This window comes from Hypanus sabinus, chromosome 6 (assembly GCF_030144855.1).
Source record: "Hypanus sabinus isolate sHypSab1 chromosome 6, sHypSab1.hap1, whole genome shotgun sequence".
Classification (NCBI taxonomy): domain Eukaryota; kingdom Metazoa; phylum Chordata; class Chondrichthyes; order Myliobatiformes; family Dasyatidae; genus Hypanus; species Hypanus sabinus.
In genome coordinates, this window is record NC_082711.1 from 52,175,164 (window position 1) to 52,200,370 (window position 25,207).

Genomic DNA, 25,207 nt, shown 5'->3' on the forward strand with positions numbered 1-25,207 from the left:
AACTTATAGGAGAAATTTGGATAGGTACATGGATGGGAGGGGTATGGAGGGCTATGTCCCAAGAGCAGGTTGATGGTACTAAGCAGATTAATAGTTCAGCGAAGACTCGGTGGGCTGAATGAAAGGCTCGCTTCTGTGCCTTAGTGTTCTATGATTCTATGTATAGTTTCTTTAACACCCCATCCACTTGTTTGGTCACAATCCAAGGAGCTAAGAATTGTATCATAAGGTTCTTCTGTACATCAGTGCTAAGGGTGCTATCATTTACTGTATATGCCCCTTTTATATTTAACCTCTCACAGCGCAAAACTTTACACCAGTCCACATTAAAAACCACATGCCTCACATTTTTCTGCCCATATATCCAAATGGCCTATATCCTGGTGAATCCCTTGACAATCTTCATTATTATCCACAACTTCAACAACTTCTATGTTGTCTACATGTTTAATCAACCTGGGTACATTTTTGTCCAAATATAATTTTTGTTTATCACAAACAAAAGAGGTCTCAGCACAGATCCCTGTGGAACAGTCACAGGCCATTAATCAGAATCATCACCACTACCCACTTCTATAGTGAAGCTATTTCTGAATCCAATGTATCAGGTATCCATTAATCCCTTAATTTTCTGGATGAGCCTACCATAAGGAACCCTATCAAAGCCTTTAATAAAGTCCACAGGTGGAACATTCACTGCCTTACTGTCATTAATTAACTTTGCCAATTTGTTAAAAAATTCAACCAAATCATACTGAGAGCATGACACTAACTTACAGTAAATCCCCTCATTGAAGAAACCAAATATAAATTAGGTGACCACTTTGCAGAACTTAGTGCGAGTGGTCCTGTGCCTCCAGTCTCTCCTCTTTTTAATTCTGACCCACTCCCATACCAATCTCAGCCTTCTGCCTCCTGCTGAGTTCCTCCAGCACTGTGTGTGCTGCCTGGATATTCAGCATCTGCAGATTTTCTCTTGATTCTGCCTATTTTGCTCCAGTGATGCTCAACAGAAGCTTGAAGCATAGTTCCTCTGAGCACAACAAAGTCATTGGCAATTAACATTGATTTTAACAATTTCAGGGTGGCACTCATTTTTTCTAAAATTTCTTTTCTGTTTCCCTATTTTTTCCTTTCTGTTTCCAACTGACAGTTTTTAAAGTAATTGCTACTGTAATAGCTTTGGACCTATATCATAAATGTTCCTTCTGTTCTATCTAACCCTTCCCCTCACTGCAACTGCAAACATGCTATTTTTCTCATTTCAGTTCTGATAAAGGGTCTTTGACCCAGAATATTGTCTGCATTTTACTCTCCCCAGTGCTGCCTGATCTGCTGAATTCCTCTACTATTTTTTGTTTATGTCACAGGAGACATGTTGACTATTGAACATGTGCTGCTTATAAAATCACATTTATTGTGCAGCTTGCCCACATACTCCACCCATAACTTGTCTCTTACTCTTGGAATGCAATGCCGTTCAGTGGAAAAATTAGAGAATAAGCTCTTCAAAATTTTGTCAGGAAAAGGAGTAAACAAAAAAGATGCCTGTGATGCAGTTTACAGTGGTGCTATGTAAAGAAGAATTAATGTGTTGAGATTAATCGAGGGACAAAAGGCTGAAAGTATAGGAATAGAAGTAGAAAAATATAGGAATCGAAGTGGAAATAGAAAACAGAGTAAAAAGGCAATGCAAAACTTGCAGATCTCTACATTGAACTCTAATCTTGTTCATCAAAAGGAATCTACCTCAAGCAAACCTCCATGAAACAGATATTTTCCTTTATAATGCGGCTGTTGAGGAAAAAGTTTGCAACTTTAAAGGTCACATTATTACATTTATACAAACCTCATTTCCAGAAAAATTGGGATATTTTCCAAAATGCAATAAAAAAAACAATCTGTGATATGTTAATTCACATGAACCTTTACTTAACTGACAAAAGTACAAAGAAAAGTTTTTCAATAGTTTTACTGACCAACTTAATTGTATTTTGTAAATATACACAAATTTAAATTTGATGGCAGCAACACACTCAACAAAAGTTGGGACAGAGTTAAAAGAAGATTGAAAAGTGCACAGAATATTCAAGTAACACTGGTTTGGAAGATTCCACATTAAGCAGGCTAATTGGTAGCAGGTGAGGTATCATGACTGGGTATAAATTAGCATCCATCAAAGGCTCTGTCTTTGCAAGCAAGGATGGGTCATGGCTCACCCCTTTGTGCCAAAATTCGTGAGAGAATTGTTAGTCAGTTCAAAAGGAACATTTCCCAACACAAGATTGCAGAGAATTTAGGTTTTTCAACATCTACAGTACATAATATTGTGAAAAGATTCAGAGAATTCAGAGACATCTCAGTGCGTAAAGGGCAAGGTTGGAAACCACTGTTGAATGCGCGTGATCTTCGAGCCCTCAGGCGGCACTGCCTAAGAAACAGTCATGCTACTGTGACAATTATAGCCACCTGGGCTCGGGAGTACTTCGGAAAACCATTGTCACTTAACACAGTCCTTTGCTGCATCCAGAAATGCAACTTGAAACTGTATTACGCAAGGAGGAAGCCATACATCAACTCTATGCAGAAATGCCGGCGAGTTCTCTGGGCCCGAGCTCATCTCAGATGGACCGAAAGACTGTGGAACCGTGTGCTGTGGTCAGATGAGTCCACGTTTCAGCTAGTTTTCTGAAAAAACGGGCATTGAGTTCTCCATGCCAAAGTTGAAAACAACCATCCTGATTGTTATCAGCGAAAGATGCAAAAGTCAGCATCTGTGATGGTATGGGGGTGCATCAGTGCCCACGGCATGGGTGAGTTGCACGTATGTGAAGGTACCATTGACTCTGAGGCATATATTAGGATTTTAGAGAGACATATGTTGCCATCAAGGCAACGTCTCTTCCTGGGAGGTCCATGCTTATTTCAGCAGGACAATGCCAGACCACATTCTGCACAGGCTACAACAGCGTGGCTTTGTAGACACAGAGTGTGTGTGCTTGACTGGCCTGCTGCCAGTCCGGATCTATTTCCTATTGAAAATGTATGGCGCATCATGAAGAGGAGAATCAGACAACGGAGACCACGGACTGTTGAGCAGCTGAAGTCTTATATCAAGCAAGAATGGACAAAATTTTCAATTGCAAATCTACTACAATTAGTATCCTCAGTTCCAAAACGATTAAAAAGTGTTATTAAAAGGAAAGGTGATGTAACACAATGGTAAACATGCCTCTGTCCCAACTTCTGTTGAGTGTGTTGCAGCCATCAAATTCTAAATTTGTGTATATTTACAAAATACAATTAAATTGGTCAGTAAAACTATAGAAAATCTTTTCTTTGTACTTTTGTCAGTTAAATAAAGGTTCATGTGAATTAACATATCACAGATTTTTGTTTTTATTGCATTTTGGAAAATATCCCAACTTTTCTGGAAATGGGGTTTGTACTAACCAATGTATTCTTGCTTCTGTAAATTTCAGATCTGCCTTCTGCTACTTAGCATCTGGGTTCAGGAATTCTTTCCTAACCCTTTTCTTTGAAAACCTCTCATCACCTGAGCCTGACACACTCCTATTTTGTATATTTCAATACCAAATTTTATTTGCTAGCTCTTGTGAAGAGTGTTACGCCTGTGCTCCCCCCCCCCCCACCTTTTTGAGAATCGCAAGATGACTATTAAGTCAGGTCAGGAGACCCAGGAAATGAGAGAAAGACATGCAGAATCCACAAAGAGTTTGGAATGTGTCCTGGCCTCCGAAAGGCAGAACCACTAATAGTGGCTATTATCTCTCGGAGACGGAATTGTGTATTGAGCGCTGTGCTATTCATTGATGACCTCAAGGAATCAGGCAACGTGGGCTGGTTGGGGGATGTCATCCTCCCCAACATGATTGACATCTGAGACCCCGTGAGTGGGGATAAAAGAGGGTCTGTGGGAACAGCCCCTCAGACGCACCAGAAGAAACGCTAGAACTCCTGTAACAGCGTAATAGCAAAAGCCGGTGGAAAAGCCCACGTGCGTCCTTTTCCATTTGCCTCGGAATTGGTGGGCCTTTACCATGGAAGCACGGCTTTAGCTAACCACAAAGGGGAAGTCAGCCCCCAACGACTCTCGAAGGATTGACATCATAAAAGGAATGGGCGTTAAACCTCTGTCTTTCTCTCCAACCAAAAAGCTGCAGCTTGAATGAACTTGAGTGACTTTTATATTTCCATTGGACAATACATTATCCCCTAGACAACGATAGAGCTATTTCTTATTGATTATTATTATACCCGCGCTTTTAGGTTTAATATTGACGACGTATATTAGCTGTATGTTTGCATTGATATTTTTGTGTATTTTTATCAATAAATACTGTTAAAAATAGTACCATCAGACTTCAAAGGACCTCTCTATCTTTGCTGGTAAGTGACCCAGTTACGGGGTACGTAACAAGAGTCTTGAGGTATTTTATTCTTTATAAATGCAAAATGTTCAAAGATCTCCAAATAATCTCAAGAATTCACCCACAAATTATGTCTGAAGTTTTGTAGTTATTCATACTGAAATATTCATCTACTCACTAAGATAGCTCCAGAGATTAGGATGGTCATGGAAAGCAGAGGAGCACCTACATGATTGCTTTGAGTTGGTGGACTGGACTGTGTTCAAGAACATAAGAAATAAGAGCAGGAGTAGACCATCTGACCACATCCTTTTTATCCTAATCCCTGGAGCTTTGCTCTTTAGCCTCCGCCTGTATGCAGGCATTCTGTAGCTTAGTATAACTGTAGGTTGGTGTATTGGGATCCTTGATGCTACAGGTTATATGCTGATGGTAACTGGGCAGGGTTGTCTTCAAACAAGCGTGGTTGAAGTACCCAACAATTTGAAATGCATTGGGATGGACTGTTTCTGTGTTAAACACAATGCAATGGTAATAAACCAGGAACTTCTAGGCCAATGAACCTGACATCAGTAGTAGGTAATTTACTGGAAAAGATTTTGGGGGCAGAATTTACTTGCATTTGGAAAAGCAGGAACTTAATTTTAAAAAAGCATGGTCTTACTAGGGAAATTCAACAAGGCTTTGTATTAGGAAGGTCATGTCACAAAAGCTTAATTGAATTTTTCTGAGTAAGTGATGGAGACAATTGATGAGGGTAGGGTAATGGATGTTCTCTACACAGACTTAAGTAATGCATTTGACAGCACCCATCAAAATGCACTGGTCCCAATGTCTCCCAATTAACCAGAAACCACTGTATTAGCAAGATGTTCACACCTCTAGACTAAATTTATTTCAACACTCAATGCTCTGCACTCCTATTAAAGGATATACGGTTCAGCTGGCTAAAACTTTCCTGTTAAAATATTAGATTCACACATTCACCTCTTCTATTATTTTATCACTTCAATTTCTCACTTTATCTGCCGTACCCAAAGCACAAAATTTGACAATAAATCAACCCTTTCATTACTTTTATTATTATTTACACAGGGGACACACCTATTGTGGCCATTTGGGTTACAGAAATTTGCCCTTAAAGAATTCACAAATCATTGCCAAAAAAAAAATTTGATGTACTAAATCAAATTCACTCTTCTGGAATTTCTGTGAAACACATAAATAAATCAATATTTTTTTTCAGCTTGGCGCACAGGCTGTTTGCATTATAAAAATCCACAATGCAGATCATTTTCTAGGAATGCATGCATAGGACCCTCCCCATAATGCAGGGGAGGGTCACCTGTCCTAGTCTATTCACCCAAATATCCTGTAGCCCCTACTTGATAAAACATTTTGATCATTTTATTTATCCTTTCTTGTCAAACCCTGATTCCAGTTCAATTCTAATGTAAACTACCTCAATGTGTAGTTCTTTCCTGTCCAAGGCACAGCTGTCAATACCATAAGAAATGGAAACCCATAGTAATTCTTTAGCCATACGGTCACCTTCCTTAATTTCATTTACCCTATGCCAACGTACACGACTTCTAAAAATTAAGATTTATAACTCTTCAGGTTCTAGAAAAAAGACGTTTGACCCATTATGTGAGTCTAAAACTGACATATTCATTTTATTCATGCTCCTTTTAAGTCTGTACACTTTCACCTGGTCCTCTTTATACTTGTTTTTTATTTCGAGGAATACAAGCCCAGCCTGTTCATCTTTCCTATTCCAGGTGATTATCTGGTATATCTCCTCTGTAACCTCTCCACTATGTTCACATCTTTCCTGTAGTGTGGAAATCAGAACTGCACAAAATACTCCAGCTGTGGTCTAACCAAAGTTTTATAAAATTGTACCATGACCTTAAAGATCATATTTCTGTGCCCCAGCTAATGAGGGTCAACATCGCGTATGCCTTCTCTGTCACCCTATCCTATGCTGCCAATTTCCGAGTTCTTTGAGTTTGTAAACCAAGTTTCTTTTTGTTCTTCAATGTTCCCAGTGTTCCATAACCCAAGAGTATCCTTACCGTCAACACTTACTTTTTGCTGCCTGCAATCTTAACAAAAAAATCTCCTATATTCGTATCTAAATCATTAATGCATAATACAAACAGCAAGGGTCCCAGCATGGATCCCTGATGTAGACCATAATAGGCTGTTCAGCTGAACTCATCCATGCTGACCACAATGTCTATCTAAGTTAATTCTCTGTAAATTCCATTGTATAAGCCGAGAATTTGACCCTAAATTTTGGTCCTAAAATTAGAGGGTCAGCTTATACACAGGGTGCCAACTTTGGAAAAATGAATACACGGAAGACAGGTCGTATTTATTAGCTGTTTTTGAGTCAAATTTGTTCCACTATCGACGCATGAACTCTTTGAATGGTTTGTTTAAACTCACATCTAGAGGCTGGAGCATGGACATCAAACCACTGCGGATGACTGCAATGTCCGTATTTTCAGCTTTCAATGCTGTTTTTGTCTCACCTGACAAGTGCGCTTTGAACATGACCCAACTAAAGTTATTACGAACTCCGTGGAGCATGTGGGGATCTTCTGATATCCAGGCACTCTTTCTTTCTTTCTTTTTCTATAGGGATGTTAGGGACTAAGGGGAGGGGGGAAGGTTTTTTTTCCCTTTCTGTAATCATCTGAAAACCTAATAAAAAAAGTTTTATATTAAAAAAAAACACATGACCCGGACAAGTAGCAACTTTTCTGTCCTGAAACCTTTGAGAAGTCGACGCCACACCTCTTTAACCTACTTCAAGCAACCCGCTTCGTTCATCCAGCAGTGTTCTTGAGCGTAAACAACACCCCGCGGGAATTTTCTGAGCAATCTTTGTTTTTTGTCTCGATACAAGATCATGCCTATTCATAAATCGGGTGCACCAACCGTGCATTTTTGAAATTTTCGCTGACCTCATGATGTTTCTTGAACTCGAATCATTTCTCTGGTAACCATATATCCAGACGATCATTGGTGATTCACTTTCTTTTCCAGTTCTGGCCACTGCTATGTTTTCCCATGATTTCCACATTTTGTCTTTGGCATTTTCCTCAGCGTGTCCTCTGCCTTTCTCTACTCTCTCACTTGTTTCTCGTTTACACTAAACTTCTCAGCAGCTGCAGAATTATTTGTTCCTTTAGCAAAATCAACAACCTTCAGCTTGAAGCCAGCATCATATCGCATTTGTTTTAATCTTTTGTACATGGTGGTTGCAAACTTAATACTGAGCACATGTACTGATTCCACTACCCTGTGTTATGTTTTAACAAGATTACGATGGTTTCACAGGGGTTATATTTCAGAGGATTCTTTTTCTTTGTAAACCTAATCCAAAATTTCCTTCCCTGATTTATTTACTAAGAATTAGCTTTTAACGCTCTACAATGTGTAGGACTATTTTCTTAGCAAGTACTGGTTCACAGAATTTCCAGGTTCCGGATCCAGCAAAGTTGAGTACCGGCATGTGAGATCTTGTGATTTTTTCTGGTTAAATAAAAAACCTCTACAAAAGGGGTCGGCTTATAAAAATGTAAAATTAAAAAGTCACTTTTTTAGCCTTGAAAATGGGGGAGTCGGCTTATACTACAGGTCGGCTTGTACATTGGAATTTACGGTATTTGCGTGGGTATCCCTCGAAACCTTTTCTATTCATTGGCCATAGGCTTCCAATCACAAATGAAGGGTCACAGCCTGAAACATCAACTGTTTATTCTTTTCCAAAGACGCTGCCTGGCCTGCTGAGTTCCTTCAGTATTTTGTGTGTTATTTTGGATTTCCAGCATCTGCAGAATTTCTCTTGTTTGTGACAAAAACAACCCTCCACATCACCAGGCTCAAAGGATGAAATCAATTCTGGATCCAGTTTACCAATTTGAAATGAATTTCATGGGCTCCTGTCTTTTGGAATTAATCTCTACATGGAACCCAGGCAAAAGCTTTATTGGAGAACGTGCGACCTCTTCTACCACAAAATCCTCATCAATATATTTTGTTATTTCTTCAAAACACCCAATCAAACAAGCTGTTCTTCAGGACAGCATAAACTTTTATCATGCACCTGCTATGATGAACTGAAAAATTTTGAAAATGCGCCACAGTGACTTAACTCTGAATGTTATAGACAAATACAATATTGTACAAAGGACTAAGGCTCATACATATAGCTAGGATGTCTGAGAATTTTGCAGAATATTGTAGTAATTTTATGTATTGCACAGTACTGCTGTTGCAAAAATAAAACAAATTTTATGACATATGAGTAATGATAAACCTGATTCTGATGTGGGTCTCTTTTGTGGACTGAGTGGGAAAGGGGCAGGGAGAGGGAAATCATGGCTAGGAAAAGGAAAAGGGAGAGGGAAGAGGTGGGAAACATTAAGTAATGATCAATAAACTAGTTGTTTGGAATTGAATGATCTTGTCTGGTGTTTCAGCACTGGGTTTGTCTGAACCTGTGCCATCTCCCAACCTGCCCAGGCACTCCTTTTCTCTGCCACATGTCCCACATCCTTTCTGCGGTGCTCCACCCTCAGCATTCTCAACATCCTTTGTTCCCACCAGGTTTCCAAAGTTGCTGCATGTTGACAAATACGGTACTGTGCAAGTCTTCAGCACCCTAGATATATATACGTGCCCAAGACTTTTGCAAAGTACTGTAGTTTTTGTGCCCCCACAAAAGAATGTTGATTCTTGTTGAAAAAGAAAAGAATGCCTAGAAGTTTAGTGCAAAACAGATGTCAAAATAAAATAATTATATTAAATGGGGGAAGGAGCATAGAAGTAATATCCCTTTAACGCAGTAGTGCCCTTAAACATCTTTCCTATAAAAATACAAGTCAAACCCTAGAACAAATAGCAACCTGACTTGCATTTCCACAATCCTTCATATTACAGAGGTGTAAACTTACATTTCACGCTACAGATACTGATTCCATTGTTGGCCAGCAAGTTGAGCTGTCAGTAGTAAAAGAAGTACACTGGCCTCTAGGAATTTCCCCTCATATTATTAAGTCACATGACCTACTGACCTCACCTCAAGCCAAAAGCATGACTGACACATTCTTGTAAATTATCTAGCACCTTCTCAGGTAGGAATATACAAAAAGGAAGTATGGATTCCTTCAGATACCACTAATGCTAAAGAAAAAAATAATACAAATAATACACCAGCTCTATAGCAATCAAAAGTCAGGGAACAAATTATTAGAACAGAAATTCAGGCAAATACTATATAGAGTAGGTGGGAGTGGTAATGAATGAAGGAGAAATGTTTCAACACTTAAAGCAACAAGTTATCTCTAACAGGTTAAGATCTCTGACACAAAGTAATCTAATATAGTTGCTTGAACAATAAAAGGAAGCTCAGCCAATTCATGACAAAACATACTTGGTGCGGTCTTATTCACAGCACAAAACTAAGAGAATTGCATACATCAATCACACATCCACAGGAGACACTGCAGCATTCCACTGTGCCAATAACTTCAGTCAAACATTTACACTTCAGGCACTGAAAATGAGCTATAACATTTAGTAGCAACAGTATTAACATTATTCTTTTTATTTAAGTGCAATGAAGGCACAATAAAATATGAAACCTACAAAAATTATAAAGCTTCTTTCATTTAGAATTGGAGCTTTAAAACCAAGCACAAACAAGAGAAAATCTGCAGATGCTGGAGATCCAAGCAACCAACATACACACTCACACATACACCCACACAAAATAGAAAAGAGTAGTTGACATCTTGGGACAAGACTCTTTTCCATAGATGCTGCCTGGCCTGCTGAGTTCCTCCAGCATTTTGTGTGTATTGCTTTAAAACCAAGTCCAAAATTACTCTAAAATTTCAATCAGCAGATAGTCAATGCCAGGAGTAAGAATATATGTACAATTAAAATAAAAAAATCTGAAGGAAAACACTTCTCAATTTCCTATTTTATTTTCTTTCCCTCTCAGCCTTGAATGTATTTTCAATGACTCTGCCCTCTGGGTTAGAGATTCACAACTCCAAGAAGAAATAAGTTCTTAATCTCAAACACCAGTGGGTTATCACGTATTCTGACCTATGTTCAGTGATAGATTTACCTTTTAATGTGAAACAGTCTCACTCCATCTACCCTTCAAAACAATTATAATCAGGCTAACCAAAACAGAGTATTGCTCAATTATATACTCGTTTAAATATCTACAAAATTCTCTATACACACAGTATTCTGTGTGGAGTCTACCATAAATATTTACTACTATCTCTACTAAGAAGCTGATATCTAAATTATCTCACTTCAAATTCGAAGAAAGTATTCTTGGATTGGAGAATTAACCGATTTATTTATCTATTTAACTGTATAGCATGGAATAGGCCCTTCTGGTTCTTCGAGCCACACTGCCACAGCAGCCACCAACAACCCTGATTAACCCTAACCTAATCACGGAACAATTTGTAATTAACCTAACCAGTACATTTTTGGACTGTGGGAGGAAACCGGAAGACCCGGAGAAAACCCATGCATTCCATGGGAGGGTGTACAGAGACTCCTTACAGTAGTGGTCACCAACCTGTCGATTGCAATCGACTGGTCGATCTTTGAGACTTTCCCAGTAGATCCCGAAAAAAAAATTTTTAAAAATACACAAATACTGTTAAGAGATTGTTACCGGGTTGCGGGGTTTTAGTTCCGTTCTTTCTACCCAGTGTGCATGAGTGTAGCTCCCCACCACTACACAGTGTAATTCAGTGGTCCCCAACCACCAGGCCGCAAGGAAACAATACGAGTCAGCTGCACCTTCCTCATTCCCTGTCATGCCCACTGCTGAACTTGAATACACGCGAGGTCATCAGTTGCCTAAACGTTAGGGATCACTGGCCGCCTCGCACGGCTGGCGGGAAACGCTGTTGGTACTGGCCTGGAGCGCGAACAGATGGGCGCCGCCTCTGAACTTGTTTACCACACCGAATGTTCTCGGGGAACCCGTTGCTAAAATATTCGCAGACGACCTAATTCAGGCTCAGCGTTTCGTTAAGTATCAGAGCAGCTATCACGCTGCAATCTCCTAAAACAAACTTTTGTCAGCCGATAGATCCTACAAGGGGGGCAGGCTGCACTCCTCGCTCAGTCGGTCGCTCACTCCGGACTGCAACTGGCGGGGCCCCAGTACGGAGACCACTGGCCCTGACCTTGTCCTCTCACCCCAGCTGCACCTGGCTAAGGCGCCTGGTGGCGGGCAGGTGGGAGGCTGAAGTTTGGGCCGGGAGGCTGTCCGAGGCAGTGAAGCGCTCAAAACTGCTTTAGCACTTTCAGTCCAAGCAACCTGCACTTAAAAACAAACGCACTGAGATTTTTCAGCGGAAAAAAACGTGAGCAAGCGGGACAGCAGCTGAGAGCTGCAAAAACTAAACTGCTGAATAGACTGGACATAAGGAACCTGCTTCGAGCATCGGTGTATTCCAGTCGTGTTTAACACCACCCCACCCCACCCCACAGTCAGCAGGTCCGCAAGAATATTGTCAATATTAAACCGGTCCGTGGTTCAGAAAGGGTGGGAACCACTGGTGTTTATACATTATTTCTACTTCTGGGTTGCGGGGTTTTACTTCCAAGTCTTTTCTACCCCTGGTGCGTATGCGTGTAACTAATCGATCTGGGGTCGATCTCGCCTTTCAGTAAGGCCGAGGTAGGGGATCTTGGGCTTAAAAAGGTTGGTGACCACTACCTTACAGAATGGCAATGGAATTGAGCTCCAGGCTGTAATTATATCGCACTAATTGATACATTACCGTGGCGTCCAATTTGCAGCAACCTTAAACAAAGTTCAATTTAACTATTTTCTTAAGAATTTTGAATACCTGAACAATATTTTTCAGAAGTTACATTCTTCAGAGACAATAATCATTTCTATTTTCTAGCCACTACAGTTCTCTGTAATAACAACAGGAAAAGACAGTAAAAGACTTCAAGGTTATATAGATAAACAGCCTTGTGAAATGGATAGATATATGCCATGTCTGAGATAGGTCTGCATAGTTCACCCCAGAGTGATCGAGCAAGTTGAGAAAATGGTTAAAAGAAATTTGGTTTCTTGGCCTTTAAACTGCTACATAAAATATACAACAGAGGAAGACATGAGTTTTTGTATTACAATTGCATGGTCACAACTGGAATATTCCATCCAATTCCAAGCATCACACTTCAGACAGTAATTTACTAAAATGATTTTAGGGATGAGTTGCTTTAGACATGTAGAGCAGAGGAAGTTGAAAAATCTGACCGGGACAATTCAAATCTTTGAGACAGAGTACATGGAGATAAACTGTTCTTTCTGGGAATGAGTCAAGAATTGGGAATAAAAGAAAGCAATAATATCAGCAAGCAAGTTTTTTTTATTTCTCCCATGAGTGACTAGGGATTGGACTACGCTGGCAGGGATAACAGTGGAAGCAGATTCAAGCAAGCTATAAAATTACCTGAAGATAAAGATTAAGGAAGTATGTATCTATGCAGAGTGTAAAGAAGAGCAGTGAGTTAGGAAGCAGAGAATCTTACAGAATAAACAAAGGAGAAGTATGACAAAAAAAACTCTACACATGCCTGAAAGAATATAGGTCCAACAACACTCATGAAACTAGACATCATCCTCAAATCTGGCAACCCATCCACTTTCCCAGGCGTTCACTACTTCAACCATCGGTGCTTAACAATCTTACAATGCACCATGTACTTTGCACAACTTGCAAAGATGTTTTTTTGATAACTCATCCAAAGGATGAAAAATCTACAGCATGTAAGTGGAAGTAAAGTATTGCTATTTCCTGCAAGATGTCATTGAAAGACATACAAAATTTTGACTTGAAAATATATTGCCATCATAATGAGCCCACAGAACTGTTCCTATTGTCAGGAGAAGGGGCAAAGGTGGGTCACTAGTGACTTAAAACCAGTTACTTTGAGCAGATGGGGCTCATCAGCCACGGTTGGAAGCTCATGCAGGAGAAGGAAAACTCTGACCACAAACCTCTGCTGTCTTGAGGCTATACCCATTCATGAGAAAGGCTTCAGGAGTAAACCCTGAGGGAAAAATCCATAACTGGAGTCCCTATGGCAGTCCTATTTTGAGTTCAACACTGACTGGCAACTCCTGAGACACTGCTGGTGCCAAATTGTACTGGTCTCTGCCATTCTTTTGGATTCACCTGATGTGTGGAGAGCAGGAGCCTGCTACATGGGCAACAGCTTGCTCTCCATATTGTACTGCCCTGGCCTGTGTCTCACAGAGAGATAGGACACAATATCCATGGTTGACATCAACCATTTGCAAGTGATGAGCTTTGTATATTAATGCATCAACTATTTATATGTAACACAGCAATTTTTATGAACTGCAGTGTACTGCTGTTGTAAAACAACATATTTCATGACATATGCCAGCGGTATTAAACCTGATTCTGATTCATCTTTGTGCACACACCTGGTAAACTACACCAGCCTTCTAATGTTGTTCTTTGTTTTCATGTTCAGAGTGAAAATGGCTTTATTTTATCTATTCTTGTTCAGCTACAATCAACCTTTTTTTCCTCAATGTACATTTCCACTCACAGCTACTTTCCTCAAGCAGTATGACTGATCAACACCTCCACGCACCAACCTACCCCTCCATTACACCCCCAAACACAACTACTTGTAACAATTATTTCATTCTCCTTTATTCTTGTGCACTGCAAATGACATTAAACGATCTTGAATCTTGAAATGTGAACTGTTATTCACAAAAATCAGTTATTCATGGTATTCTTAAGCTTAAACACAAAGTATGTGTATTTGAAGTCCACTTTCATTCTATACACTTTGATACTACATTTAACATTCCTGCCTTTTAAGAAAAACTGTGAAATTGGAAAGGGACTCATTTCTCAAAATCAAATGCTTCATGTAAAATTTAGTAATTTATAAAGGTAATGCTATCTCAGTAGTTAAATAAATAAAATTATTCCATAAATTCTGGTTTAAAGAAGTCTTTTCTATCATCATAGCACCCTAGAAAATTAAACACAGGAAGTTATTCAGCGTATCATGCTTATGTCAGTCAATAAAAAGAGCCAGTTGTGTAGGCTAGAGCTCTTTAAGGATACATTCAAATACTTTGATAATATCCTAAGGATTTCTGCCTATAAACTCCTTTCAAACTATGAGGTCTAAACCTCTAACAAACGCAAAGTGGAAAAACTTTTTATCTTCACTTTAATTCTTCTACTAATGACTGTAAATCTGTGCTCTATTATTTATGACTTTTTACGTATGGGAAGTAGATGCTTCCCATTTGTAATATCTAGGTCCCCTCATGATTCTACATTCTTCAATTAATCTGCCATTGCCTCTTCTCCAAAATAAACACGCTGCCTGGTTAATATTTTTTTCATTCCCAAAATCTTCCTGTCCCAACAACATCCTTATACAGTTCCTTTGCATGCTATCCAGTGCAAACATGCATTTCCTACAATGTAGCGATCTAACTGTATGCATTACTCAAACTTGAGTCCAGCTATTATTGTATAGTATATATGTATTACTGCACTGCTTTTGCATTCCATGCCTTAGCTATGGAGGAATATCCTTCTAAACAATCTTATCAAGTCATCCTACTACCTTCTAGAATAGTGGTCACCAACCTTTTTAAGCCCAAGATCCCCTACCTTGGCCTTAGTGAAAGGCATGATCGACCCCAGATCAATCACTTACACGCATGTGCACCAGGGCAGAAAAGACCGGAAGTCAAACCCCACAACCCGAAAGTAGAGATAATGTATGAAAACCTGGGGTACCCACCCTTTTCTGCACCGCGGACCGTTTTAATATAGACAATATTCTTGCGGACCAGCTGACGGGGGGGGGTTAAACACGACGGGAATACAGCAATACGAAGCAGGTTCCTTATGTCCAGTCTATTCCACAATTTAGTTTTCGTGGCTCTCGGCACTTAGCTGCCTTTCAGCTTGCTCATGTTTTTTCAGCTGAAAAAAACTCAGCGGGTTTGTCTTTAAGTGCTGGGTGCTTGGATTCAATGTGCCGAAGCAGTTTTGAGGGCTTCATTGCCTCAATAGACAGCCTCCCGCTCGCCAAACGCCTTGGCTAGGTGCAGCTGGCTGTGGGTGAGGTGAGAGGACAAGGTAAGGGCCGGAGGTCACTGTACTGGGACTGCAGCTGTCACAGTCCAGACAGAACGACCAACCGAGCAAGGAGTGCGACAGGGCACTCGCCTGCCTCCCTTGTAGGATCTACTGGCCGACAAAAGTTTGTTTCAGTAGATCGCAGTGAAGTAGCTGCTTGGCTACTTACAGAACCCTGAGCCTGAATTAGGTTGACTGCGAATACTTTAGCACCGGGTTCTCCACGAACATACGGTGTGCTAAACAGGTTTAGAGGTGGCGCCCATCTGTTCACGCTCCAGGCCAGTAGCAATGGCACTTCTCACCAGCTGCGCGAGGCGGCCAGTGATCCCTGGCGCGAGGGTGTCACTGCTTTCAGGTGACTGATGACCCCGTGTGGGTTCAAGTTCAATAGTGGGCGTGACAGGGAATGAGGAAAGGTGCAGCTAACTCGTATCATTTCCTCGCAGCCCAGTGGTTGGGGACCACTGAGTTACACTGCGTAGTGCGGGGAGCTACACGCATGCGTACTGGGCAGAAAGAACAGAACTAAAACCCCATAACCCAGAAACAATCTCTCAACAGTATTTGTGTATTTATTTATTTTTTTTTTCGGGATCTACTAGGAAAGTCTCAAAGATCGACCAGTCCATCATGATCAACAGGTTGGTGACCACTATTCTAGAATAAGTGGACATTCACTGACAGGACCCTCTTTTCCATCCTTTATGTATTCTCTTGCTTAGTATTACCTCTTAAGATTCTATTACTTCACACTTCCCCAGTCTGAATATCATTTGTCACCTTCTGTCCAAACAACAAGACCGATATATTACTGCAGTCTAAAGCTTTACTCTTCACTGTAGCATCTGCAAACTTCTTTACCATGCTCCACAGAAATTTTCAAAAGATAAATTCACTGTCACAGGTTTTTTGATGAATGAAACATTTTAAAATTTTCTAAATAATATGCAGGGTCAGGAAAAGCAGTTTAGCATGCCATTTCTCTTGCGAATAAGAGCCTTGAAATAATTCTGATTTACAATTTTCCTTTTTTCCTCAAAGTTCTTGTTTTAAAAAAAAATTATTTATTAAATTTTAGAAAATTACAAGAATAAATGTGATGATAAAATAGTAAGAAAAATAATATTAACCCTCCCCCCTCCCCCCCTTAACCCTTGTCTAATGAAAGAAAAAAAAGAAAGAAGAGAAAGATTGCCTGGATATTGGAGGATCCCCACATGCTCCATGGAGTTCAAAATAATTTTAATATTTATTTTTTCTTTCCCCAATTACTTTATAATTTTATCTTCAAAGAACCTATGTATTTAATCCTATCTTCTGTAAGTATGGGAACCAAATTTTCAAAAATATATCATATTCATTTCTTAGATTGTATGTAATTTTTTCAAGTGGAATACAACTATGTATTTCATTATTCCAACGATCCATGGTTAAATATAAATCAGATTTCCAAGTAACTGCGATAACTTTTTTGGCTACTGCCAATGCAATTTTTATAAATTTTTTCTGATACTTATTCAATTTAAGTTTCAGTATTGTCCCTTCAATGTCTCCTAATAAAAATAATACTGGACTATGTGGGAGTTGTACTCCAGTAATTTGTTCCAATAAAAGTCTTAGATTTATCCAAAATGGTTGAATTTTAAAATAAGACCAAGTAGAATGTAAAAAAGTACCAATTTCTTGATTACATCAAAAACATTGGTCAGACCTATTTGAATTTAATCTATTTATTTTCTGTGGTGTTATATATAATTGATGTAAAAATTATATTGTATTAATCTAAGTCGAACATTTATTGTATTTCTCATACTATCAGAACATAATCTTGACCAATTTTTTCCATCAATTTTAACATTCAAATCAGATTCCCATTTTTGTCTTGATTTATGAATTCCTGATTTAATTGTCTGTTTTTGAATCAAATTATACATACAAGATGTAAATTTTTAAATTTTTCTTCTCAACGTTCTTCTCAGACTTACCTGCTGGACTGGTTTCAGATTGTGCAATAACAGCTGCCATTGCCGAATTAGGATTTAATTGATTTCCAAACATGTGAGATGGTGCTCGATTAAAAGATGATCCAGGTAGTGCACTTGCCTGTTGAGGATATGATAAAGCACAATTAGAAATAGAAAGAAAGGCTTTGGGACAAATTGACTATAATGGTCAAACACAGAACTGCTGAATTAGTAAATTTATAATGAATGGCACCAGATAATGCTGGAAGATTTGTGATTATTTTTCCATACAAAGAAACTTCCCGATTTCAATTGTATTGATGGTAAGTTATCAGTTCTGTACAGCAGAAAAACAATACAGCAAACCAATTGCACTAGTCACTTTTCCACAATTTCTTTTTAAGGTGAACTTTGCCCCTTCTCCTAATGTTTAGGATATGATTTGGTAGCTACTGGCTGCCCTCTAGTTGTTATTATGTGAATCTAGTTAGTGAATGCTAGCAGAATATCTCGTCACATAGCCATATTATCAGAAAACAGATAGATTCTTTCCAACAGTTATTGTTCCAAGTATAAAAATAATAGCTAATGTTCTCTTTCCTACTTCATCCAACTCCTGACTCAGCTGAGAGCAGTTAAGTCATCACTGTAAGAATGAAAACAGAATCTGTTGCATGGTTCTAGATTATCAGACAGCTATCTTCCAATTTCTAAGATAGAACTGAGCTTATTAACATCAAAATACAAGCATTAAAGATTAAAAAAACGATTTTAGAAATATTCTGTATGTCTTGATCACAACTCCAGTACTTACAGGTTTCTCCCGCTATCCAAAGGTACTGTGTTCCTATGAAATGGTTCATAAGCCAGAATGTCGTAAAGTGAAGAAGCAATTACCATTTATATGGGAAAAATTTGTGAGCGTTCACACATCCAAAAAAATAACCTACCAAATCATGCCAAATAACACATACAGCCTAAAATAACAGTAACGTATAGTAAAAGCAGGAATGTTATGATAAATACACAGCCTATATAATAAATTAGAAATATTTTTCTGCAATCATTGCAGTACAGTACTGTCCACCGTAGCGAAAATCTCTCAAGCGCTCTCGGCAGAAACACTCTCCAGTAACGTTTAATCTATGAAGCTGCCAAATGAAACCAAATAAGAAATCATACCAAATAACACATAAAATACACAGTCTATATAAAGTAGAAATAATGTATGTACAGTGTAGTTTCACTTACTGGAATTGGGAAGACAATGAGCACACTGATGATGGTGTGTTAGGCTGAGTCACCGGAGGTTGGGGTGGTTGGGCACTGCAGTGTCATCTCATCGTCATCTGTTTCCATCAGGGCAGGCAGGTCAGCTTCTTCTATGCCTGCCTGCCTGCCTCGATGTTGAAGTTCAGGGTTCTTCATCCGCTGTGGCTTATGTGGAAGGCTTGAAAAATGAAGTATGCTTGACTATTTAGCCTCGCGCGTTTTTCTATTGTACACTTCTTTGTAAGCACTCAAACCATCCTGCAAACATGCCCTAAACCTATGTACCCTTTCAAAATCTCACGCAATTGCTTCACGTTCAGTTCCTGGACAACTTTACTTTCAGGTCGTTCGCTGCTGCGTTCGATTTCGATTGTTAACTTTTCCTCTTGCAATTGCATCAGCTCTTCACCTGTCAGTTCTTGGTCATGGGATACCAAAACCTCTTTAACATCATCTTCGTCAACTTCCACAAACCCAGCCTCCTTAGGCAAACTCACTATTACCGTACTTATTGTTGATGGTTCGAAGCCTTTAAAATCGTTCACTGCTTCAGGACATAGTTTCTCCAATGTTGGCGATTGCCAGTTTTATATTGTACTCTTTCCAGATCTCTCGCGGAGTTGTCCTCTCCGTCAATGGCACTTACAATAAAACGCATCACATTTTGCATATAGTAAGCCTTAATTGTGACTATTAGGCCTTGGTCACACGGCTGCAGCAACGATGTCGTATTCGGTGGTAAGAACGCAACATGAATGTTACGCTATACTCGGTAATGCCAAGTGGATGAGCAGCACAATTATCAACAATCACAAGACACTTATTATCGAGGCTATTTCTCTGCAGTATTTTTCAACAAAAGGACTAACATATCCAGTCATGTACTCAGAAAAAAGCACTTGGGTATTCCAACCGCTTGGATGTGAACAGAACACAACAGGAAGTGTTTTCTTATCAACGCCTTTAAGTGCCCTCGGATTTTCTGAATGGTACACTAGTAGAGGATTAAGGATAGCATCACCAGTGGCATTAATAATAGGCATTGCGGTAAACCTGTCCTTCGATTCCTTGTGCCCCTTAGCCTGCTTTTCTTCTATCGAAATAAACATCTTGCTCGGCAATTTTTTCCAATAAATTGCAGTTTTGTCACAGTTAAACACTTGCTTATATGAATAACCACCTTCTGTAATTACTTTCTTCAGTTCTTCTGGGAAGTTTTCGGCAGTTTCAGTATCAGCCGAAGCACTCTCTCCAGTAAACGTTAAACTATGAAGCTGCCCACACCTCAGAAACCGATCAAACCATGACTGCCTTTAAATTCCACTTTTGCAACTTTCATCTCCATTGTCCAGTGCTTTCTGTTTCAGCTTATTAAAAAGACTGACTGATTTCTCCTTAAGTATAAGATAACTTAACGGAACACCACGATTTGTACACCCAACAATCCACTCAAGCAATAGACTTTCCATTTTATCCATTACTGGATGTCAACTAAGAGAGACCACTTTGCTATGAGCAGAACCAACAGTAACATTGGCAGCTTTCAAAATTCTTTCTCTCTTCGTATAAATAGTGCGAATTGTGGATGCAGGCAAATTTAACGCGCAGACAATGTCCTTACTTTGTTCACCACAATCGAAAGGTTTAAATACGTCTAGCTTTATGTTAAGTGTAACACCCTGACAAGCTCTTTTAGGCTTTTCCGTTACAGGTATCTCAGAACTCATCTTGCTAATGGATGCACAAACTAAATCGACATACAGTAAAGCACAGATGCACACAGGCACGTGTTTAAGCAATGGCAGCTAAATGCAGTTCTGGGGTAGGAGCTTGGCTGCTTTTTTTGTGCACTGCCTTTCTTCGTAACAGTGAAAACACCTTCTGTTAGCGAAAACAGGTAACTAATGTAGGTCTTTTGTAACAGTGAGGTGTCGTAAAGTGAACGCTCGAAAAATGGAGGACACCTGTACCTAGGTCAGTTGGATTATTAAATCATCAGTGACTATTCCGTTTAAAAACATACTTATTTAACTTCTGTTTGACAGTACTTTCTTTGCAGAATATCAAACATAGTATATACAAAAGAGGTAACAGGCTTGTTATTGCATCTCATTAAATATAGTTGTAAATAAACCATTCAATATTAACATTAATCTAATAAAGGAAACTTTCCCCCCACTGCCTAAATGACATAAAAGTTAACTCGTCTTTTCCACTATGTTGTTAATAATTTCATTCTCTTGTATAAGGATACACAAATCAAGCGGATATTAAGAACTTTTAAGAAATGCAGATCTACCTCATCAGCGAATTGCTCTTTAGCAGAGGATCTGGACTTGGTGTCAACCATGCTGCTGCCTGCTACAGAAAGGTGCCAGAGTTGGTGTGCAAAAGTGGTGTACAGTCTAACAGTTGGTGATTGTCCTGTGACATCAAGACTCACTGGACATTGGTAACATAAAATACTGCAAGTCTGGCTCACTGGTTTATTGACTAGACCAATGGTAAGGAAGCTGTGTGGCCTTGGTTGTAATGAGGACTAGGCCTCATGCCGCAGTATTGCTTGCTGCCTCCATACTTGGTTGGGAGCTGGCCCCTCCCATCATTACTGCCCTCTAGTGTTTGCTTGGTGAAAGACAAGCTGATTGCATGCACGCATTCATTTGCAGACTGCTGAGGCTGTTCTTGCTTCATCCTCCATCAATGTACGGGAAATGTAACTTAGGGTCTTAGGCTATATCATTTTTTTTATGTGACTATATGTTTACGACTAACTTACAAGTGCTGTACGTGCCTCGTGCTGTGTATGACTTGGTAATATGCTTTGCTTCTTGGTCTTGGAGGAACGCGGTTTCGTTCAGCTGTGTTCATGGATATTCATGTAATGGTTAGGAATGATAATTAAACTTGAACCAAAATGCTGCTAAAATAGCATTCAGTAAAATGCAGCAATTATATTCAAAAAGAGCATGAGATAGCAAACAACAGAAAATCTGCAGATGCTGGAAATCTGAGTAACACAAACAAAATGTTTGAGGAACCTCTATGGAAAAGAGAACAGTTAACATTTTGGGCCAAAATTATGTATACTTTAATTAAGGCCTGTTGGAGAGTATAGCTCCCCCAGAAAATGGGACTGGGATAACATTATTCAGTTATCAGGAGATTTACATAGCTGAGGTAGTTGGCTTTAAACCAGACTAGATTATGGGGTAGGGAGGGAGAATAGGGCATTTCAACATTGAGATTTATTGAGAAATAAAAAAACACAGAATCCACAAATATTCTGTGGATTATTTGTTGGTAATAAGGTTGGTAACCAAGATACATAATTTTTATGATAACTGGCATAAAAATAACCATGGTGAAAATTACAGTTTTTTAAAAAAACTCCGTATCTGAATAAAAAATTGCCATATCTGAAAAGGCGAAGGAAGTAAAATTTAATGGTGACTTTCAAAGCAAGACTACAAGGGAAAAATTTAATGAGCTGCGGAGAAAGTTAAGGAATATTGTATTAATTGAGCTGGTAAGATAGGGTGAATTATGTATTCCTGTTCTCCAGCATTCTACAAAATAGCATCTCAATATATCCATTTCACAATTTCTAACTTTATTTACAGATTTCCACGGAGGTATAACCACAATGTCTTAATTAAAGTTTCATGTAGTGACAAGAAAGATTATTAATTTCCAAAGTTATACTTTTTACTTATGGTTCAGGTAGGTCAGGCACCAGGAGAGGCAATAAAAAACAATCCTCACAGCCTAACAAATGTGCAGCCCAAAACACTTCAAAGCTGACCCACACATGATCACTGTGGAAATGACATCCATGCCTGCATGTGGAAGTGGGAATTTATGTCAAGAATACAAAAGAACTATCCCAAGCAAAACATTAGCCCCAGAAAGGAGCTCCAAGAAGACTGCTCAAAAATGGAAGAAAGGCACTGGAGAGACACAATGAATTCCTTTAGGATTCTTGATTCCTCAAGCATAATACACACTGCTAATTTTTTTAAAATAACTTTTTTTGGCCACTTTGCTGCCACCTTGATATTGCCAGTGATCTTGGAATCGTTGGCTGCAGATGCTTAGATATGGAACAAATAAAAAACAAGCTGTATGAGGAACTCACCATGTTAGACAACAGTGGAAGCTGAAAATGGGCATTAACATCCTCCATCAGAATTGAACCCAGTATAAAGAGGTAAGAGGAGTGAGGTGAGGCCACAGCTGACCATGATAGGTAGATCAAGGTGATGTGGCAATGATGGGCAGATGGAGCCAATTGGGAAGGGGATAGAAAGTGGAACCAAAGGTTAGGGGTGAAGGCTTGGGAGAAAGGATATTATGAGAGCACAAGGGTAATCTGGAAGAGAGAGAACAAAACAGAGGTGGCATGGATTACAATATTCATGCCATTGGGTGGTAGACTACCCAGGTAGAATACAAGGTACTATTCCTCTGTAACAAATACAAAATGCTGGAGGAACTCAGCATCCACGGAAATCAATAAACAGCCAATGTTTCAAGCCAAGCCCTTCATCAGTTCTTCTAGTTTGCATGACAATTATTTACTGAAAATAAGGTGCAAAAACGTTTGATAAATCATTACATGGTATAGCACTGCACTTTAGTGAAATTCCAGGTTTGATATTCTGCACTGCGCTGACCAACGCTAGTTGATAGTAAATGGTGTGCATGGCAAGATTGCAAGAAAAAAAGTCACTTCTCTCCAAGAAGAACATTGCTACCCATCTAAAGTTTGCTAAAGACCATGTTGATAAGCCAGGAAAGAATGTTCTGTGTCCAAATGTTTTGAGTCCAAATTGGAAATTTTTGGCTTAAATGAGAAGTGTTACATTTGGCAAGTATGGCGAAAACCAAACACTGCATTCCAGTATAAGAACCTCCTTCCATCTATGCCACATGGTGGTGGCAGTGTCATGGTTTGGGTCTGCTTTGCTGCCTCGCAACCAGGATGGCTTGCCAATGAATTCTGAATTGTACCAGCAAATTCTACAGGAAAATGTCAGGGTATCTATCTGTGAACTGAAGCTCAAGAGAAAATGGTCATGGAGCAAGACAACGACCCTAAGCACACAAGTCAGACTGCCAAAGATTGGTTAAAGCAGAAGAAATTTCACATTTTGGAATGGGTGAGTCAAAGTCCTAAGCTTTGTCCTCTCAATATGTAGTGGAAAGAACTGAACCAAGCAGTTCATGCAAAGAAGCCCACCAACATCCCGGGGTTGAAGCAGTTTTGTAAGGAGGAATGGTCTAAAACTCCTCCAAGCCAATGTGCAGATCTGATCAATGACTGCTGGAAACATTTGGTTGTGGTTATTGCTGTACTAGCAGGCCGTACCAGTTACTGAAAACAAAGGTTCACATACTTGTTTTTACAATACATGTAATATTGGATCATTTTCCCCAATAGATGAATGAAAAAGTATAATGATTTTGTGTTATTTACTTAATCAGGGTTCTCTTATCTAGTTTTGACTTGCATGAATATCTGATCACGTTTTAGGTCATATTTATGCAGAAATAGAGAAAATTCTAAAGGTTCACAAACTTTCTAGCACTATTGTACTACTGTGAATTTCTTCAATGATACGTAGTCCTAATTGGAAATTAAACAACAAGCATTAAGGTTAGTGCTTGACTGTGATATTACTTGTCAATACCCATCTTTTGAAGGGGAGAAAATATTAACTGCATGAAAATCACAACAAAAAGCAAAAGAAATTCATGATTGTAAAACATCAATCATAATTTGTAAATGTTTATTGTTTACTGCATCAGATTCAACATGTTAAAAAAATCATATAATTATCAAAAATCACATTTCTAAATTTCAGTCAATAGCAGTCCGATCTAAACTGAAATTTGACTTTGTAAAATGACTGGCAAAGTATGTAATAGTGGTTTCCGGTTTTCATCCACACCCTATGTGTATAGTCCTGTGGGACTTATCAACAAAGTGACCACATAATAATCATACTAATTATTTAATCTTATCAAATAATTTATGCAATAAGTGCAGGTAGCCATCAGGTGTCTCAGAAATGCTCAAGTCTTCCACATTACAAATTTCAGCAAATGCCAGAAGGCCCTACTTCCAGATTAGCCCTAAGTCACATATCCTTTACTATGCCAACCATTAGAAAAACTGAAAATCATTCTACTACCTTTATTAGAGGTGGAAATAAAGTCAAATAAGCCCCTACTGGAAGCAAAAAGGCGGCTCAAAGTATGTTTTTCACAATGGAGAATTAAATGATAAATCACAACTCTATCATAACCCCCATCTGAGAACTGTAATTTTGGCAGTCCGCCAATAGTA

The 25,207-nt window shown here is 39.1% G+C and overlaps 1 protein-coding gene across 7 annotated transcripts in view; it reads right to left on the bottom strand.

Annotated features, from left to right (window-relative positions):
- Positions 1-25,207, bottom strand: part of mllt10 (MLLT10 histone lysine methyltransferase DOT1L cofactor) — a 288,461-nt gene that overhangs the window by 61,586 nt on the left and 201,668 nt on the right. For all 7 annotated transcript variants that reach the window (XR_009512619.1, XM_059972114.1, XM_059972111.1 and 4 more), the window contains one exon: positions 17,605-17,722. Coding sequence is in view for 6 of the 7 variants with exons in the window: in XM_059972114.1 (XP_059828097.1) it covers positions 17,605-17,722 (118 nt within the window). In the remaining variant the exon portion in view is untranslated. The remainder of the gene's footprint in view (positions 1-17,604; positions 17,723-25,207) is intronic.